The sequence below is a fragment of the Amphibalanus amphitrite genome, unplaced genomic scaffold (assembly GCF_019059575.1).
Source record: "Amphibalanus amphitrite isolate SeventyFive unplaced genomic scaffold, NRLGWU_Aamphi_draft 001665F_arrow, whole genome shotgun sequence".
Classification (NCBI taxonomy): Eukaryota; Metazoa; Arthropoda; class Thecostraca; order Balanomorpha; family Balanidae; genus Amphibalanus; species Amphibalanus amphitrite.
This window is the reverse complement of record NW_024883158.1, coordinates 51,083-69,889: the sequence shown is the minus strand read 5'-3', so window position 1 is coordinate 69,889 and position 18,807 is coordinate 51,083. Positions and strand designations below refer to the sequence as shown.

At 50.6% G+C, this 18,807-nt stretch overlaps 1 protein-coding gene across 1 annotated transcript in view; it reads left to right on the top strand.

Moving 5' to 3' along the window:
• LOC122374511 overlaps positions 1 to 18,807 on the top strand; it is a 68,438-nt gene that overhangs the window by 39,972 nt on the left and 9,659 nt on the right. Inside the window, exon 3 of the mRNA XM_043353305.1 lies at positions 18,608 to 18,791. Coding sequence (XP_043209240.1) covers positions 18,608 to 18,791 — 184 coding nt within the window. The remainder of the gene's footprint in view (positions 1 to 18,607; positions 18,792 to 18,807) is intronic.

Genomic DNA, 18,807 nt, shown 5'->3' with positions numbered 1-18,807 from the left:
TAACGGCGTCGGAGATGCGTACATTGGAGTGACTCGCATGTCAGTTTTGGCATGCAAATGACATCTGACAGACGGCGGAGGACGGCTGACAGACGATGTAAGACGTCTGACAGACGATAAAAGACGTCTGACAGACGACATAACACGTCTGACAGACTGTGGAGGGACGTCTCACGGAAGTCTGTCAGGTCTTTTACAGTCGGCCAGCGGTCAGGAGGCGGTCAGGGAAGGCACTGGACCGCGACCGTGTACTGACGGGTAAATGAGGCATGTGGTGCCGGCGGCGGGGGCTGGACCGGTGGGTGAGGTGCTGGGCTGGCTCTGAGACTGCCGAGCGAACGGTCCAGCCAATTATGTGCCACAGATATACAGAGCTTCTTCTGTAAACTGAGTGCTTCAGTGTGGTGACTTGGGAGCTGTAGATGCGTTGATGATGCTGTGTGTGTTCGACCTTCAAGGCTGTGCTAAACTTGTATTTACTGACCTTGTATTGATGCGCGTCATTTGCCGCGTTTCACCTAAATGACTCACATGTCCACTTATTCAAAGATGTTTTATATTTATTTTTGTAAAGGTCACTCAATAGGAACGCTTCCGCCGTTGGCAATCTTCAGGAAACGTCAGCAGCCGGCAGCATCTGCACCGCTTTTATGTAGGAATCATTAGCAAACATCATGCAAGTGAACCCTCGGGGCAAGCACGTGCGGGAGATACGAGGGAAGCTAAATCTCCAAGAGGCCCAGCCTGATGAGGGTAATTACTAGCTAATGATGCGTATAAGTCCTCTGAACGACTCTATGGATGGCGATGGTCTGTCGTTGGCTGGACGCTGCGTTTCACCGTGAGTTTCACCGCAGGAAGAGAGCAGATTGTTTAATCCCGCCTTATCGTGTGTCGTAGAGCGGCGGGTCTCTTACGGCGCCGTACATACAATTACGAAATATTACAAATAGCCACTGATGTTGGTAACTTTGACTACGGAGAAAGCCGCTCTATACGCTGTCATCAGTCATGTAAGCGACAGCGTTCCCGTTGAGTAGCGTTTCATTTGAATTTGGAATGCTTTAAGTTGCACTGCTTTTATTATTTTCACGCTAGGGAAATCTATGAGATGCCTGGATTTTATCCTTTGTTGAACTTTTGTCGGTTACATCGCGTGCTTGGTTTGAACTTATCCATGTTACGCTAGCTGTGCACCAATGCCTCCACTCATTTCTATGATAAATCGTGTGCAATGTAGCGTACAGTCTACTCCCCATAAGCCCCGCTCAGATATCGTGCCCATTGTCCTTCGCCTGTCCGAGCCAGCTGTACTCCATCCGACACTTCAGCGGACGGTTAAACAGCCTTTGGCAGCTCTCTATTACCACCGGAACCCCTTCGTTCCCCGGGGGCGACCCCTGCTCGTGGCCCCAGGGCGTGACGGTCCCCGCAGCTGCCGCCCATGGGTTACCCTTTGAGAGCGGTCAGCACGCGCCATAAACCGCTTAACCCGATCGAGCGCGGTGTGCGGTGACGCGAAATACCTTTCAGATCGTGGGAACACATGCAGAGGGCGAACCACGCAAGGGAGGCGGGGTGATATTGAGCACAATTCCGCCGATTTCGGAGGTCCGCGAGAATCGATTGTTTTCAGTGGCGTGAGAGCGGGCTGGCGAGTACCTTCCACTGCGGTGACTCCAAGGAGAAATGGTATCCGCTGCCGTTGGTCGTGACACGCAAGATCGCCCCTGACGCCTCACTGACAGTGGCGATTTGGTGCGCTGCATTGTGTGCGCCAGATCCAATGTTCTGCTCTCTTTTAATGGTTGGTTGAGGCCAATTTCGACGCCGAGAAAACCACGGTGGCGGACTTCAGTGGCCGGGCCCGGTGAGAACAGAGCGGGCTTGGGTGTGGCGGATCGGGGAGGAGGGGTTTCAAGGCTGTGTGAATTCCGTCCAGGAGCTCTGAATATTCCGGTCACTGCACTCTGGACAAGGTCAGAAAGACCCAGCTACATTGTTGATGCGTGTTTGGTTGATGCGCATTTAATGCTGGGTTTCAAAGCGTTTAATAAATTAAGCATGCAATATGCGAATTTTGAGCATGGCTGCGTGTCGTATCTAACTAACGTTAAGTCTGAGCTAAAGTCGTCCGGTCCGGTAGCCGGGTGTGGCCCGTTTTGGACGGGATGATCAGGGGCGATAGCCGATTCCGATGTGAATTAAACAGTACCGTGCCGCCGCTAATGAGCGACCACGCCCAGCGGTATAACGGAATCCTGTCCATATTTACCGGTCCGAACCCGCCCGCAGCCAGCTGTGGTGTCTGCCATTTCGAACGCACTCCCTATCAGCTAAACAGGCCTCTTTGAAATCGTTTGGGTCGCATACCTTGCATTTGAAACGCATGGCTTAGACCACTCGAATCTGTTGCGTGATTGAAGACTGATATCTGTCCAGTCAAGTTAGGTTAGAAGAGCACTCTGATGATAAAAACTCTGATCCACGTAAACCGGAGTTATATATATCATATATGTAGAGGTAATACGGTAGCACGTTATCCGTAGCGTGCACACTGCACAGCTTACGCCTTATCGGATCAGCTGACTGGGCTTTCCGTTTCCGTTTCCACCCCGTTTCCGGCGCTGACAAAGGCACAAACAGGTAACAGAAAACACAGCTCTGTCCGGAGTGATTGCGTATCACTTATACCATTGTGTTTACATTCACGCGATAATGTTCGCTGCGTATATGAATGAAGGCACTGCCATCTTCGTGTGCATTTTCGATTTGCATCAGGCGATTTTGTGCTTGAGAAGTAACTCCTTGTTTGGGCGACGTTCTAATCCTTTAGCTATGCTCGAATCTCAGCGTAGAGATAACGCCAACTGATGGAAGTATATTTAATGGACTGGTGCGCGCGGCGCTAGGTGTAATTGATGTCATTCGGCCCGGGGCTGCCGAGGCGGCGCTGGGAGTCAGTGGACCGTCGCACGCCACGTCTCCGGACGAGCCGGTCAGAACGGTTCATGTGGACGGACGTCTTTCTCCGCGGGCAGTCGTCGTCTCTCGTGTGTCTCTGTCAGTCAGTTCTCACGGCCTACATTCCGTGAGCGATGTCCGTAGAGGGATTATTTGGTCCAGGGATACCGGACTCTTGTCTATCTGAGCGCGGCCAGCGGCCTTATAGGACCTATGGGACGTTCTATCTAGCAAGTGTCCGCGTGCATACACGCATCCTAAGCGGGCATTATTTCATCATCACAATTTGTTGGTACCTACTAGTGTTATGGCCTGTGACTGACACAATCCGACTGACTAGAATGCGCCCTGATCGGATGCCCCCGGTTCGGGTAGCGAAGGCAGCGAAATCGCGAAATTTCCCAATAGCAGCGAGCCATGACCGCTGATGACAATGGTAAGCCTTGGTGATCGAACACGCCTGGATGGCAGCGAACGCAGGAGTGTTGCGTGAAACGTGGCGAAAAATGCGATTGTCAGGAAGTGAAAGGGCGCTCCAGCTTATGTTCTCGGTCAATTGCTATGAATTATTCGCACGATGGCCGCTAAGCTGCTCTTTGAATGCTCTCTGACATGATGTTCCATCTCTTGCCACCACGGAAAGTCATTTCTATGTTAAGTACATGTATTGCATACCTATTTGCCTATTAATTTTTTATATTCATAGAATGCATTTTATCCATTTCTGTCGTTTCTTTCCTTATGTTGACCATCGTGCCACGGCTTGGGCTAAAAAGAAGTGATTTCTGTAATGCATTGCCATTAGCTTTCGGCCACACCTATATCCTCATCCAACCTCCGCCATTATACTCTACGACACGCACTGTTCCTTATGACAGGAAAACCCAACTGTCTACATGCTGGACAGCGTAGCACGCTCCACCGATAGCCCCCTGGACCTTGTACTTAATTGGGCCGGCAGTAGGTACTGCCGATCGTGTCTTTGTGGCGGCTATTAACGAGGGTACAGTCTGTCTTAAAAGTACCGCGCAAAGTGACGGTGGATCCATCAAGCCTGACCGATGAAGGACTGCCAAATTTGATTCACCGAAGCAATGGACATCCTCGTCCATTCCCCAGCTCCATTGGTTCGGTGACTTTCAAATTATAGCAGGCCCTTCCTCGGTCAGGCTTGATGGATCCACCGTCACTTTGCGCGGTACTTTTAAGACAGACTGTACATTGCCGACATATTGAAGGGCGTGGTGGGCCTGCAGGGCGCAAGATTCGAGAGACAGTACGACACTAAATGCTTAAGCCCTTTAGATTTACAGTGTGTTTGAGTGGACCATTACAATCATGTAGCCTTCTACGCACAATAAAGATGCCGCGTATGTTGTTAAATACAGATGACCCAATCTGCGGCTAAGATTGTCGCTAAATTGCCACGCCCCACCCTTGACTTACCTTCATACGATCCTATCATATCCCGCGCTGGACAACTGCACGTTTCAGCGCTGTTGGGGCCACATTAACCTCCCGCCGCCAAAGAACTTTGATGAGGCCATCGATGGGGTCACGAGGCCAGAAGCGATTAGCCGTGGTCCCATCGCCCCTCCCCTCCGTATGCTCACGCGCACCCCCTCCCCGTTCCCCACTCCGTCCTCCCCTCCCCGCCCGAGCCTTCGTGACCCCGTGGGGAATTTCACGGCGACTCTCCCATCGGCTGTGTGCTGTTCCACCGCGACGGTGCGTGTCGGGGTGATTAGTGCGCGGCAAACATTGTTAGAGGCTCAGCCACATAGTAAAGGAACGGTCAGTGAATGCCAAAGAATCGCCCACGAAGAAGCCAGGCATTGGCCATGTTGGCATGTTTCGTTGTTTGCTTGTCAGGGCCACACGCTGTTGGCCAAATTGTGCTTCGGCCAGATGTTTTATCCAAACCCTTCCTCCGTTTTCAGGCATAACTCTTCTCATTAAACTTCCATCGATATATTTCATTTTTATGAAATGTTACTCGAGAATCCAGCCGTCTGTCAACCGAGATCATGAACGATTATTGCTTATTTTAGCACGGCTCTTCCGTGCGCGGTATGTTTGCCCAGCCTTTCAGCACATTGGTCCATTCTTCTTCAATGGCTGGTTACCATTTGTCATCGATCTCGCCGCGCTGATTTCGGCAACGCTGGGAGAGTCCTTCACTTCTCGCCTTATTAGCCGCGTTAGAGGCGACGCCTCCTCCTCATTTGGCGCTCGGTTGCCTCACCTAACGACCGCCCTAAATGGTGAGCAATATTTTACAACCCGACGGGTGTAACCAACCGCCCCGCCTAACCCGCTCCAGGTCAGCGGCACATTGAGTCTACGGGTCTGATGGGCCAACTGTCTGGGTTCACTGTGTCTGTTTTGTACTATGCTAGAGGTGTTTTATGTTCATGTCTTCTCTAAGTATTTTGAGGCCTTTTCTGGAAATATTGCGACATCTCGAACGGCTTTCTCTTGGCTTCAACGAGTGGTGGCCTGGTGACCCAGTGTGACCTGCTCTGGTCAGTTGACCACTGACCTCTAATAAACCCCGTATATACCGGAGCGCCTGCCGACTGAACCCGCGCCGTTAACTCGTCGGTCATAACTCGCTGCTCAGCGTTATACGACCTATGGCTTACGGGCATGCGCCGCGTGTGCTTCGGACATTTGTACGGCCCTGTCGATGGACCTCACGCACATCACGTGGTCAGCGCTGTGGGTGACCCAGAGGTCATGTGGTTAACGCTGGGTGGCCCAGGGAGGTCACGTGGTTAACGCTGGGTGGCCCAGGGAGGTCACGTGGTCAGCCGAGGGCGGGACTGAAATGTCACGTGTGAGACGTTGGGTCATATGACGGGGTTAGCATTACTTCACCTGAGCATTACTTCACCCTGACTAACACAGGGCGATGGTCTGGCGAACAATCTATTTAAAGAATCGTCACTGCTCTAAATTAAGTTTAGAATGTCTGGTACATACAGTCCACCGCTAAAGTAATGTGCGGTTTTACCGATCTGAACGGATGGCTTTGTACCTAAAGCTTTCAAGCTTTTGTTATTACTTGACGTAAGCGGTGGTAGCTTGTAATTGTTATATTTATGCTGATCTCCGTAACTGCCGTTTCGCGGACCCATGAGAGGCTAATCTAATGTCTGAGTAGAGTGCAGACGTTCTCTGTGACGCATGTTGTTGCGCAACGTGCAGGCAGTGGCCTTGTCCCATGGCGGGGTCACGTGTCACTCATCTATTACCGAGTTGGGGAGCACGTGACCTGCCGGTGCTGTCCCAGTGGAACCACTACACTACCCTGCGGGAGCCCGCGGATAAGGGGTAGTGGTCATTTTCAGCAACCATGACCATTCATTTGTAAGTGTTTGCTATGATGTATTGTGTATTTTCATTGTTTTAATGTGCTTTGAAGGTTGCACTGTTCAACCATTAACAGAACTAGACGCAATTATAATGATTTGTTTGTGTCCGACATTTCTAATTGTGAATTGCTAAGAAGATGAGGGATAATTTCCTGCTCCCAAGTTATCTGATTTTTACACTGGCAAAGTGTCCCCAAGCCTTTCTTATATATTTGACCTCCCTGAGGGCTTTCGTGCTGCCTTGTCATACCGTTCTCGTTGAGGGACCGCCTAGCGCCCATTGAGGACACACTCCAGTAGCCGTCAGACCTCATTGGCGGAGATATTAACACCGTCATGGCTGCTCCCTGCACAAATCCAGTGCATGATGCCACTGACACACTTCTCAGGCTGTCGAGTCACAGTGGCATCAACACTCATTATGGTGGGAGTACAAGGTAATTAATCACATCACTCCATGCGTGACCAAATTCAGGTCGTTATATCTCAGCTTCTGTGCTGTCCGTTCTGCAACAGCGGGCCGCAGCATTGAGCTCGGTCAATTTGGTACAGGGAATTCTCGCGGACAGAAATACTCAGCATTTTGCGGGACCTCTGCAATAACATTTTTATTACTCCACAAAGTATCTTGCAATGAATTGATAGTTAATGATTTTGATGTGAAAGAGCTACCCTGCCAATAACACTACCTTAACGTTAAGAGGTTACGTCTTCGGCTTTCATCACTAGTGTTTTTGTTCAATGATTTTACCGTCTGATAATTGATCATCACCATTGAAAGCAAGTAACTACACCATGTGTTTCGAAGGCGATATTCTTTATCAGTCTGTTCATTCACGACGGAGAAATTCTCGCCAAGGATAGACGTAATTTAAGACTCGCTTAACGCCGGTTGAATGGGTCGAGTGAAAACAGATCTCTGTCGAGACAGCCAACAGCAACGGCTTGGGCCGAGCCGTGGGGAGAAAACTCCGCTCGGCTGACCTCTGACTCTGGCCTGACTCGGCCTGACAGGTGAGTGGTCGCACGAAGGGGGGGGGGAGGCACGAGTCATGACGCAACCTCCCCCCTCACTCCTCCCCGCCCCCTCGGGGCCCGGCGGGTGCGTGGGGGGAGTTGGAAGGTGATGGTGGTTTTCGTGGAGGCGGACGGACGGTAGAAAGGCAGTCAGTTGGAGCAGAGAGGTGTTTGGAAGCCGTAAATTGGGCAGAGTTGGACTGGAATGGACTCCGCTGAGCCTGGTAGAACGGTACTGACCGACTCTGTGGTCCAAATTGTTTTCAATTAGGCCGTGAGATGAATGGCTGTTTATGGTTATGGTGTGCAACACGTTCGAAAACACAACTTAATTGGAATTATTTTAATGCTTATCGATTCAGTTTACCTGACTGAAATAGTGTCGTAGATATATTCAGAAAGTGGCATTGAGTTGCATTTACCGTTGATTATATATCTTTGTAAATCCCCAATATTTCTCGATGTTTCCTCACAGACCCGAAGTCTTACGAGTAGCATCATCAGTGGCGTTAAATTAATTCAGTTAACTCTGGGGGCGTCATTTACACCTATCAGTGCCCACACAGTGGCACCGGCGGCACGCGATCCGTCTAAAACAGACACCTCCTGAGGGCCGTCCATTCCACTCACATCTCCGACCGCCGATTTATGCGAGTCAGACCGCATTTACGGCCTTGACCAGTGTGTCTCACTTGCGTCACACATCGTCAAATAATAGAACCTGTCTCCTACGCACCATCTCATGAAATTCATGAAAATGAGACTCGGCCTCATCCCCATGACTGATGTTAGCCTGGAGGTCTTTGTTTATGTTTACCTCTGGCCCGAGTGTGGCTCTGAAATATTAAACAAGGAAATTTGTATATATTTGGTGTTGTTTTTCCCCTTGGACCTGAGGACTGGACCGATAGAAGTCCATACAAATTGCAAACATCACTAAAATGGTAATCATTGACGTCAAACATGACCATACCCGGTCAATATCACTGAAGTTTCCTTCCTCCTTGGCGAAATAAATTCCACGCCGTGCATGCACAACAGAGTCATACATCATTGATGTTTCACGCCATCTTCGACTCACGTTCCCTCCGTGGACAGTTGTACGGTGTCGGTGGTTTTCTGACCATTAACACCATCCTCACACCGTGACCTGGCTCGCCGCTGGGTCAGTTTCACGGCCGCCCCTGTCCCGAGGCTGAGCGCTCAGTGAACGGCGTGCCGCGGAGGTCGCCGGTCTCAGTCGTGGTCGTTTTTGTCCGTGCGCACCTCGGGCGCGCTCAATTAGCCATTACCGATAGGACGCGGCCCGCTCCAGAGCACTAATGAGCTGACACGTCACGACCAAATCAGATGGGACGGCCGGCGTCACGCGAAGTTTCCTGTGGAGGGTCACTCGCGTCGCGCGAGATACCAGAAATAGGGTGTTGAGAAAAGTGGAAAGCATGTGTGAAACTATTTCCTGATGTTCAATTCTGGACTCAGTTCTAATGTCGGGTTTAACTGATTCTGATAGCGTTCGTGTGCATGTCGTGCGAACGTGTTTTGGAACACCTGTAAAACAAGATACGAAATTAGTAACCCGAGCACATATCAAACTCGTATGTCGTAACCCCGATCTTATCAAGAAGGAGGTGTCATAACGCCTAACAACGAGCACGAATGTGCTGAGCGTAAAGGCCTGGCTACACTATGCGTTTTCTGCGTGCGTTTTTTGCGTGTTTGCGTGATTTGCGTAACATCGTTCTAGAAGAAAGCTATATTTAATAAAACTTTTACATAAGTTATGTATAAAAGGTAATGCAATTCTTATATTAGCTAAAATTGAATATGAAAAAACATTACAAAAACGTAATATCGTTTTTTACTAGCACGGTATCACGCAAAACACGCAAACACGCAAAAAACGCACGCAGAAAACGCATAGTGTAGCCAGGCCTTAACAAGGTCTATTGCATGCACAGTGCCTGGTTAAGCTGGCGTGAGACCTTGGTTGGGGCTGATACGGATGTCCTCAGTGGCGGCAGCTCGGGCCGGAACTGGGCGCGCCACAACTGCCTCTGACGCTCCCAGACTTGTGATCAGCTCAGTTGAGCCGGCTCAAAAATCAGCTCAGCTCATGAGCCGGCTCAACATTTTGCCAAATTGTTGAGCTGTGAGCTGAGCCGGCTCAGTAATGCATTGAGCTGAGCTGCTGTCTGAGCTGAGCTGAATGAGCTTGAGCTGAGCTGAGCTGAATGAGCTTGAGCTGAGCTGAGCTGAGCTGAGCTGAGCGAGCTGAGCTGAGCTGAGCTGAGCTGATTGAGCTGAGCTGAGCTGATTGAGCTGAGCTGAGCTGAGCTGATTGAGCTGAGATGATTTAGCTGAGCTGAGCTGATCCAGTTCTAATTCTTTTCAGTTCATGCTTGGAAATTAACTCAGGATTTGATGTTTCAGCTATGAGCTAGCTATGGAGTGAGCAATTACACTGCCTTCGTGATCGCACTTAAAAATATCAAAACTCTAAAGAAATCAATATTAATCACTAATCAAGCTTAATTTATTTCATCCATATTGCATGGAAATTGGAAGACCAGGGTCTTGGCCAATTTACAGGCTAATACAGCCAGTCTCAAGTTTCAAGTCTGACTGCAAGATGAACACCTACTGTCAGGCTTTGATGCTTCGCCTTGACACTCTGCTCCGCAATGCACAATTCAGCATTATTCACTTTGTTATTTAAGCAGTTATTTAAATTAATTTTATCAATAAGGGTTCTTACCTCTGCATAAAATATTTACAATTAGGAATTGGCAAATAATGTTCCTCTTCGTTGGTTGAATGTGGGCTAAGCAACCATATCCTATTGAAAGTGGGGTGGGGCAGAGGCGCTAACTGGAACTCTCACCTTCTGATGTCCATAATATGGGAAAAGCTCCCTTATTCACACGCCGACTATGAATTCTAATTGTGTTGACATTGGCTTGGTTGAGATCAGGGTGGTGTTGGTTTCACTGATAACAGCACGCTGCTATCACACGTGTCAAATGGGGTTTCCATGGAGATATAAGCAAACTCTTATCTCTAAGTTCCAACACTACCCCAAAATGTAACGTCAGCTCCTGGCAGGGTGCCAAGAGCGGATGGCGGCGTGGGCGTGCTGCTCTCGGCCGTGAAACACCGCCTAGTTGAGATGATTCCATGGCGTTTTTTTCGTCTAGCAGATTTTCGTCCGCAGATTTTCGTCCGACTTTTCTTCGTCTGGCATTTTTTCGTCTGTACATTTTTTTCGTCTAACTTTTTCGTCCAGACTTTTTTCGTTCGTATATTTTGAACTTATATGTTATGTTAACATCGCGGGTGCACACTCTGATAACATGTGATAACACTGCCAAGAACAGTCCATTTCATGTAACTAAATAGTCTGAGTCTAAGTAGACGCACGACTCGCAAAGTCTCAAGGTCTTAATGAGCTTATCTCTTTTGCCCATTGTGTAAGTTGCCTCGCTCCTTGTTAGAGGAGACTTACTTATGTGCCAAGAGTTGGTCTGTTTTTTAACCCTCGCCCGTTTTGGTGTTTTTCCAGCCACGAACGTATAGGGGGGGGTTCCGTTGGACACCCCCCCCCCCTTGCCGTTTCGCCCCTGATCGAGCTAGAGCTTCGCGGAAAAAAACGAGCGTGCTGCCCGCGACGAGAGGAAGCCGATGATACCCAATTTTAAGGTCCTAGGTTATCGGTTGACCTTCCAGGTCAGGTCAATGACCCAAAAGTCGGGAAAATCGGGACCTGTTAGAACGTCATAAAACGTGGCTGCTATGGGGTTTTTCGGGGTGCTGATCACGAATATCATGTTAGTTATGATCACTGATGATGTCTTTATGCATTGAGGCCAGGTCGGGTCAGGTCAGGTCAACCAGTAAGGATTTTGCCGGGTATTCGTAGTAGCCTCTGACAGCTTCGTAACATGTTACGAAGGCACCAAAACTGCTTCGTAAATGTTCAAATGGTTGCTAAATTCGAATTCAGCTCCAAAAACTAGCCTAGAAACATGTAAAACTCGAAAAAGTGAACCGAGGTCATCAAAGGTCAATGACCTGACCTGACCTTCCGGTGACCTTGATACCCACCCTAATGCATGGGAGCAACATCATATCCCATGTTTGAACGCTTGAAACCACAAAAAGACTGCTAACGCGCGGCTAATGCGAGCCGACATACGCCGAATCGCGATTCCGGCCAAACATGGTCTCGAAAAGTAGGTCACAGGTCAAAGGTCATTAGGGTCAGGGTCATGAAATTTTCAGGATAGGTGTAAAATTGATTATCGCGAGGGTACTGAAAGTTTCGTCGCGATCGGCCGCTTTTTACGCGAGTTATTCGCGAAAAACAGAGGGGGGTCCGTTCGACCCCCCCTATACGGGCGAGGGTTAAGCATGTCCGATTTAAAAAGAACGACTGAACGATCTAAGCGTGAATTTAACTGAGCGGAAACTGAGCTGAGCTGAATTGAGCGGAAACTGAGCTGAGCTGAATTGAGCGGAAACTGAGCTGAGCTGAATTGAGCGGAAACTGAGCTGAGATGAACGGGAACTGAGTTGAGCTGAGCTGAGCTGAGCTGAGCGGAAACTGAGCTGAGCTGAGCTGAGCGGAAACTGAGCTGAGCTGAGCGGAAACTGAGCTGAGCTGAGCGGAAACTGAGTTGAGCTGAGCTGAGCGGAAACTGAGCTGAGCTGAGCTGAGCGGAAACTGAGCTGAGCTGAGCTGAGCGGAAACTGAGCTGAGCTGAGCTGAGCGGAAACTGAGCTGAGCTGAGATGAGCGTGAGCGGAGTACAGCCGGTTTGAGCGGAGCGTGAGCTGAGCTGAGCCGTGTTAAACTGAGCGGGAGCTGAGCGGGAGCGGATAAAACGGAGTTGAGCTGAGCGAGCTCACTTTTTTCTTGAGCTGTCACAAGTCTGGACGCTCCACATTCGTGCCGCCTGCCGTCACTCGGTGATGGATGCGCTCAGTCGACGAATGCGGCGCACTGTTCGTGGTGCGGCGTGGCGCTGCGCTGTGCGCCACTTTTCTGTCACGCAGCGCTACAATCGTTTACCAGAGTACAAATGTGTATTTGGCAGCCGGGACAGGTAGAACGGTGTGCCCTGGGATTTAATGGTGACAGACGCTGTCGTGGGTGGTCATAAACTGGGGCACAGTTATCGGAGAATCTCCGAACGGACCGGTGCGCTGTTGTGGGTTTTGGTAGTGGCATGGCATGGTTTAGTAACTGGTGTGGGAGTTGGTGCTGTCTCGCTTGTCATGCTTCTCTCAAACATATCATTCTATATCTATGCGATCTCACACGAGGATGACTGCTGCCCACTCTGGACACATAAGATCCGGAGCCGTTCGCTAATCCGTAGCTCCGATCCGTCTAGCTGCTGTCATAGGTCAGCTCTGTTCCGAGTCCCGTGAGTGTCCGGCGGCTGGCCCTGGGCGATGTTTTGACGCCGTTTTCGTGGTCGGGTGTGCCGCCCGCGGGTCGGGTGGCTCCGTCACGCCCGATGCTGCCGCCGGCGGTTTTCGGTAGCCAGAGGCGCCCGATGGCCTCGTCGGAATGGGAGGTGTTATGGCGGCGGCGGCGGGACATCCGTTCGGCCGTTCAGGTAAACGGCAGCCGAAGGCCGGAGAATAATAAACAGTAAACGCCAGTTCAACATCGGCTTTGGACGACTATGGCGAAGTTTTATCGGAGTGCGGTGCTTTCTTGTTGGAACAGACTACTGCTCTTTTGTCCTTCTCCCTCCCTATGTACATACACAGACATGACGGCGCAACCGGTGGAATATCACCAACGTATGAGGATGCCAGCAGCCACTTACGTGTGCCTTCACCTTGATGGTTAACTCTTTCCAAACTAGCATGACGAGTGACTTGGTCAATTACCTACCTGCGCGCCCTGTCATCCTAAATAAATAGAGACACCTGCAATCTTGACACCCGTGTCATGTAGCCATTTCACCGGGAAATGTCTCTAGCTCGGGACATTTACTGTGAACAAAATCAAATCCATGGTATCATCCAAAACATTATCTTGTAAAGAAGCGACATCACTTTGCTTAGGAGACAGGCCAGGCCTGTGCAGCCGGTATGCCCATACAAGGTCCGTCCGCCCAGGCCGCCTCTATTCCCGCTCGCCACCCACCACGCGCCGGCTCGGGTGGCCGCTATGGTCACCTCTGAGGTGAAGGTGCGTCCGACGTGGCCGGGCCGGCGCCGCTCACGAAGCTGACCTCGTGACCCTGCGCGGCCGGCGCGGCCGACCTCCCCCCGGGTCAGCAGTGGACTCGCCCGGCCACGCACGGCACGCGTTGAGAATGTGCGTCGGCCGCGCACAGCCGTGAAATCAGCCGCCGCGCTACATTGCGGAAATGTCATTCCGCTTTGTTCCAGGTTTGAGGTTAGCTAATGGGTCGCGCTGAGAGATTCGAGAAAGCGGGCATGTGTATTGTTACCTAATTTTACGGATAAATCGCTGTTGTTTTGTCATATATTGTCATCTTTATCTCCCGTGATTGAGTGTCAAAACGTGACCGGCAAGTGTGCTACAATGGCCTTCCGCCAGCAACACAGGGTTTCATGCCTGCCATTCATATGGCAGCGAAATGCATTTTAGCGGGATGAATCGGGGAATCGGGCAATGTAAGGAAATGTCATACGTGTCGCAGAGTTTCATTACAATCAGGCATAATGCACGACGTGGTAGAGGGGATTTTGGACTGCCCCTCAGGATTCCGGGGTGCAGAGACTGTCCTAGAGTGACACTACAGGGTGTCCGGAAAGTCCTGGCGCTTCTTTTGGACGCCGTGTAACGCGCGCTGTGATTATTGGACATTCAGCCAATCATCACAGACATGACCCCTCGTTGATTGCTCAGCCAGAGGTCGTGTAAATATGACCTTGAAATCGTTTTCAGTGATGGGTAGATGGGCGAAGATGCGCCTTGTCGCTGAATGCCTACGCGCGGCGGCCGGGTGCGACTTGAACGAGGCTCGAGTTGCAGCGCGATGCGGCGTTTTTCGATGAATGGTTTAGCAGGTAAAGGTTTATTTCGACTCGGGAATTCCTTAGAAAATATTCTCAGACCGTTTCGAACGCGATATGGGAACGGAGCAGCATTTCAGCGCGGCAATCGAAGAAAGTGCGGGGGTCTGATGGACAAAAATGTCCCATCATCTTCGTCAATGTCGAATAAATGAATAACAGGCTGGCCCACGAGGGGTTCCTGGACAGCCACATCAACCCGAGGGTCAAGACGACATGCCCTAAGGGTCACTTCGCATTTCAACAGCACAGAGCACCCTCCAACAACGCCGCTGCCATTCAAGCTAAACTGACAGAGGAGCTTGCCGGGCCAGATCACCGTGGCGAAATGAGATCAGGCCGCCTTATTCTCCTAACCTGACCCGCTCGACTAAGGCGTGCTACGCGTTTTGTAGAACAGGATCTAGGCCATTTCTCACCCCAACCTGGAGTCGCTGAAGACTCGCATCATGACAGCATGGGAGGACCTGGAAATGCCCCGCATCGTCAAAACCCGCAGACGCTTCCTCCCCTACGTCGAGGCCGTCGTCGGCGCCGACGGTGGTTACATTGAATGAGCACGTAGCGGAAGCATGTGGCTTGGTGTCCCTGGTCATTGTTTTGATCCATTGATTAGTATCTATGAACCAATGGCATTTGTTTTAGAAAATGTTGAAAAGCGCCAGAACTATCCGGACACCCTGTATAACCCGGACTCTCCACTGCCGGGCTGAGCTGCGGCTCCCGCTGCCTCCATGTGGCTACCGGTGCCGGTGCCGGCGGCGCTGGCCACAGGTCAGAGGTCGCCCGCCGCCGGCGGCCGCAGCCAGTTCAGACGGATCCAATTGCCGGTAATTGGCCGAGCAGTGGTGTCGGCGCGGTCCCGGGGATCAGGTGAAGCCGACCGCTCCGGAACTGAGGCGCCAGGTCCGGCGCCGACGGGACCCGCAGACGAGCAGAGCTCCTTCGATCTTACCCCGAGTTGAGAGTCTTAATCCAGTTAAAAAAGCGCAGTTTGATACCAGTCTGCTTCGGTTTTTGGACAGTTTGCTGCATGCCAAATCCTATGTTTACACTACCGATCGATTACGATGCCGATAAAACACGGCTAGTAAACACTGCGACGTGCGAAAGCGGTATCACTACTGGAGATTCTAGCAAAGCAGCACTCGAGGCGGAGACTGCAACGAAAAGCAATACGCTAACACCAAGCGGAGACTGCAACGTAGAGAAGTACGCTAGCACTAAGACGAATACTGCAGCGAAAAGAAATGCGCTAACACTTTTGGGGGACTGCAACGCAAAGCAGTACTCTAACACCAAAACGGAGACTGCAACGCAAAGTAATACTCTAACGCCAAGACAGAGACTGCAACGTAGTACTCAAACATATCGCCAAGCAAAGCTCGCGGCATGCTCTCGGAATTTGCATTCGCTTTCCAACACTCCGCGCAGGTTCGAGAACGGAACAGGGGGTTTTATTGAAAATATTATTTTGTGTTCATGGGTCAGGCTGGCAGGTATTGCCGATATAACATACCGAAAAGACGAATTGATAGGAATGCAGCTGAACGATCGGCTCATGACAGGGCGGTAGGCATGCTAGGAGCAAGAGTTTCATTTATATTTCAGAATCATATGTGAAGACACTAACATGTGTTTTAACCCACACGAAGCTTAAGATGCGTCAATCTGATTGGCACTTGCCCTGTTTTTACATTGTCCATAATAAGGGTGTTCGCATGGAGGCGGAAGCAATTCTGACCACCTGTGACTTTTGCTGCGAATTCCTTCTCTGTCCCAGAATTTGTAGGTAAACACTCAGGAAAACTGTAAGACAAGCTGTTAATCCCAATGTCACAAATAACAGTCCCATTTCCTTGAAAACAGTCCATTGAGGTCCTCAACCTAAGCCGCCGGCACCGGTTCAATGAACCAGGGCTACGTTGTGCATTTGCAAGGACCGTACATACCCCTAATCTCCACTGCGATCGTGTCAAAACTCTTAAGAATCGGGCACGTTGCACCCAAATTACATCACTAATGCCTGCGTGTATTTACAGCTGGAACAACGCACACCAATTGTTTTCCTTGTGAGAAAAGTTTTCTGTTAAAACTTAAATGTGTACTGTCTTTTATCTTGGAACATGGGGACATTCAGGAACAGCAGCGTTGTTAAAAAAAAACTGGCTAATAATGCTTGCAAAGGTAACTTGCACCGCAAGTGAAAGGTTGGATCACCCGGAAGACCTAATGGCTTCGGTAAACAATTTACGCTCGCCTGCTGGCTGCCAGTTGTCACTTGCTAGTTGCTATAGCGACATTTTGCACGCATCATCGAACACATGCACTGGCGAGTTGTTATACCTATCAGGTAGCTGCCAAGCTGGCTCCTCATGCAAAATGAACACATCGTCATGTGTTCCATGGGCATTCAGCCATACTTGTCCCCACCCACTCGTATGTATTCACAGGGTGTTTTCACAAACAGGATGAATGAATCGATTGGATGTCGGTCGAGAGAAGTGAAAACGAATATATTGGAACTTTCCTGAGAGCACCTGTTCTTTGTTTGTCGGGGCGACTCACGACAACTTTGAATATGCCTTCTGAGTAACGTGAGAAGGTGTCGGTGCCATATGGCTGTTGTCGCTCTCTCTCTCTCTCTCTCTCTCTCTCTCTCTCTCTCTCTCTCTCTCTCTCTCTCTCTCTCTCTCTCTCTCTCTCTCTCTCTCTTTCTCTCTCCCTCTCCCTCCACCTTACCGTGACTGACTGCTCTTCGCCGCCGCTGTGGTTCCTGCCGTGCCTGCTCCATTGAAACTTGTTGTTGTAGATGAGTATCTGGGAAATTGAACTGCCGGCTTACACGCACTGGTCTGGGGAGATAACTGGTTCGAGAAGAGGTGACGACCCGGCCGGCCCGGCCATCGCGATCATCTGAGGATTCTGTCGACGCTCCGACCGGACCGAGTGACCTATACGACCGAGCGTGGTTTATGGCAGTGTTTCGACATGGATAAACGGGTTGAGGAGGTATGTCCGCCTCACTATGTCGCTCAGAATGACACTATACTCTGTTCCGTTTCAAGTTTGCAGCCGAAGTGCCACGCTGAAAGCAGTGCGTGATTTCTGTATATACAGCTCTTACATTTTAAGACATAAATTGTTGAGCGGAGGAGCGATCTGCCGAAGAAACTCCGACTGCAAGCTTGATAAGAGACAGACTATAGCGAAGATGAGGGAACTGGACACAGAAACGTTGCGCATCGCTCTTAACCTTATGGCATGGTATGGCAATGACCATACCATGCTGAAAATATCAGCTCCCGTCCAACCACTGAAGTAGTGACATTCCCACTTTGACTTCGAATCTTTCGGATCCTTTAGCTTTTTCTCGGAAGTTACAGTCGATAAAATACAAATGATCGATTCGACTGGCCATTAGAATTTTCATGCAGTCTCTCGTTTTATTTCCCCCGGGGTACTACCAACGCGGTATCATCAACGCAGGTGGTCAGCATTGTTGGAGCGACAACAATAGCGCATGTATGTTGCGCGCGTGATCGCTGCCGCCGCCATCGCCGCCGCTCTGCTCAGGTCCCTTCATTAGACGGCGATTAAGAAGCTCCTGGCACGATGCCGCCGGCCGGGGAAAGTGCCCCGCTATTGTCCGTGCCGTGTAAAATGCTAAACAGAAGCGACAGCGTGCGTTCGACGGCCATTGTCCTCGGTGTGTTACAAGTTTTGAATCACGGTGCTGTGCATTTTATGGTCCAAACATCTGCGCCTCTGGTCGAGGGTGGAACAATGCCAACACGGTGCTGGGGTTAAATGACGTTGAACAGCTTTATTAGAGCAAAGACTAATGGGTGGAAGATAAGAAGTTGTGCTTCATGTGCGTACGCTTTCGTTCAATTTTCGTCATATGAGCTTGCACAGCCGTGTAACTGTGTGCCTGACCAGTGACTAGCCTATTATCTCTGTCTGTCAGCTCACAGCTGTGTCTGTTCCCTAACTGTCTGTCTCCTGTGTCTGCAGGTGCTGCTGGTCTTCGCCACGTTCCACTGACTGTCTGTCTCCGCTATCTGCAGGTGCTTCTGGTGTTCGGCACGTTCCACTGACTCTCTGTCTCCGCTGGCGCTATCTGCAGGTGCTTCTGGTGTTCGGCACGTTCCACTGACTCTCTGTCTCCGCTGGCGCTGTCTGCAGGTGCTGCTGGTGTTCGGCACGTTCCTGCCAGACCTGCTGCCCGACTGGCCGATGGAGACGATCGCCGTCTGGCTCAGTCTGGCCGAGGGTATCCTGCTGGCGCCGCTGCTGGTCGCTGTCGACCCCGTGCTGCGGCTCTCGGTCCGCAGTGCCTACACCAAACACAACACGGACGAGTACCCAGGTAGGTGTGTAATGAG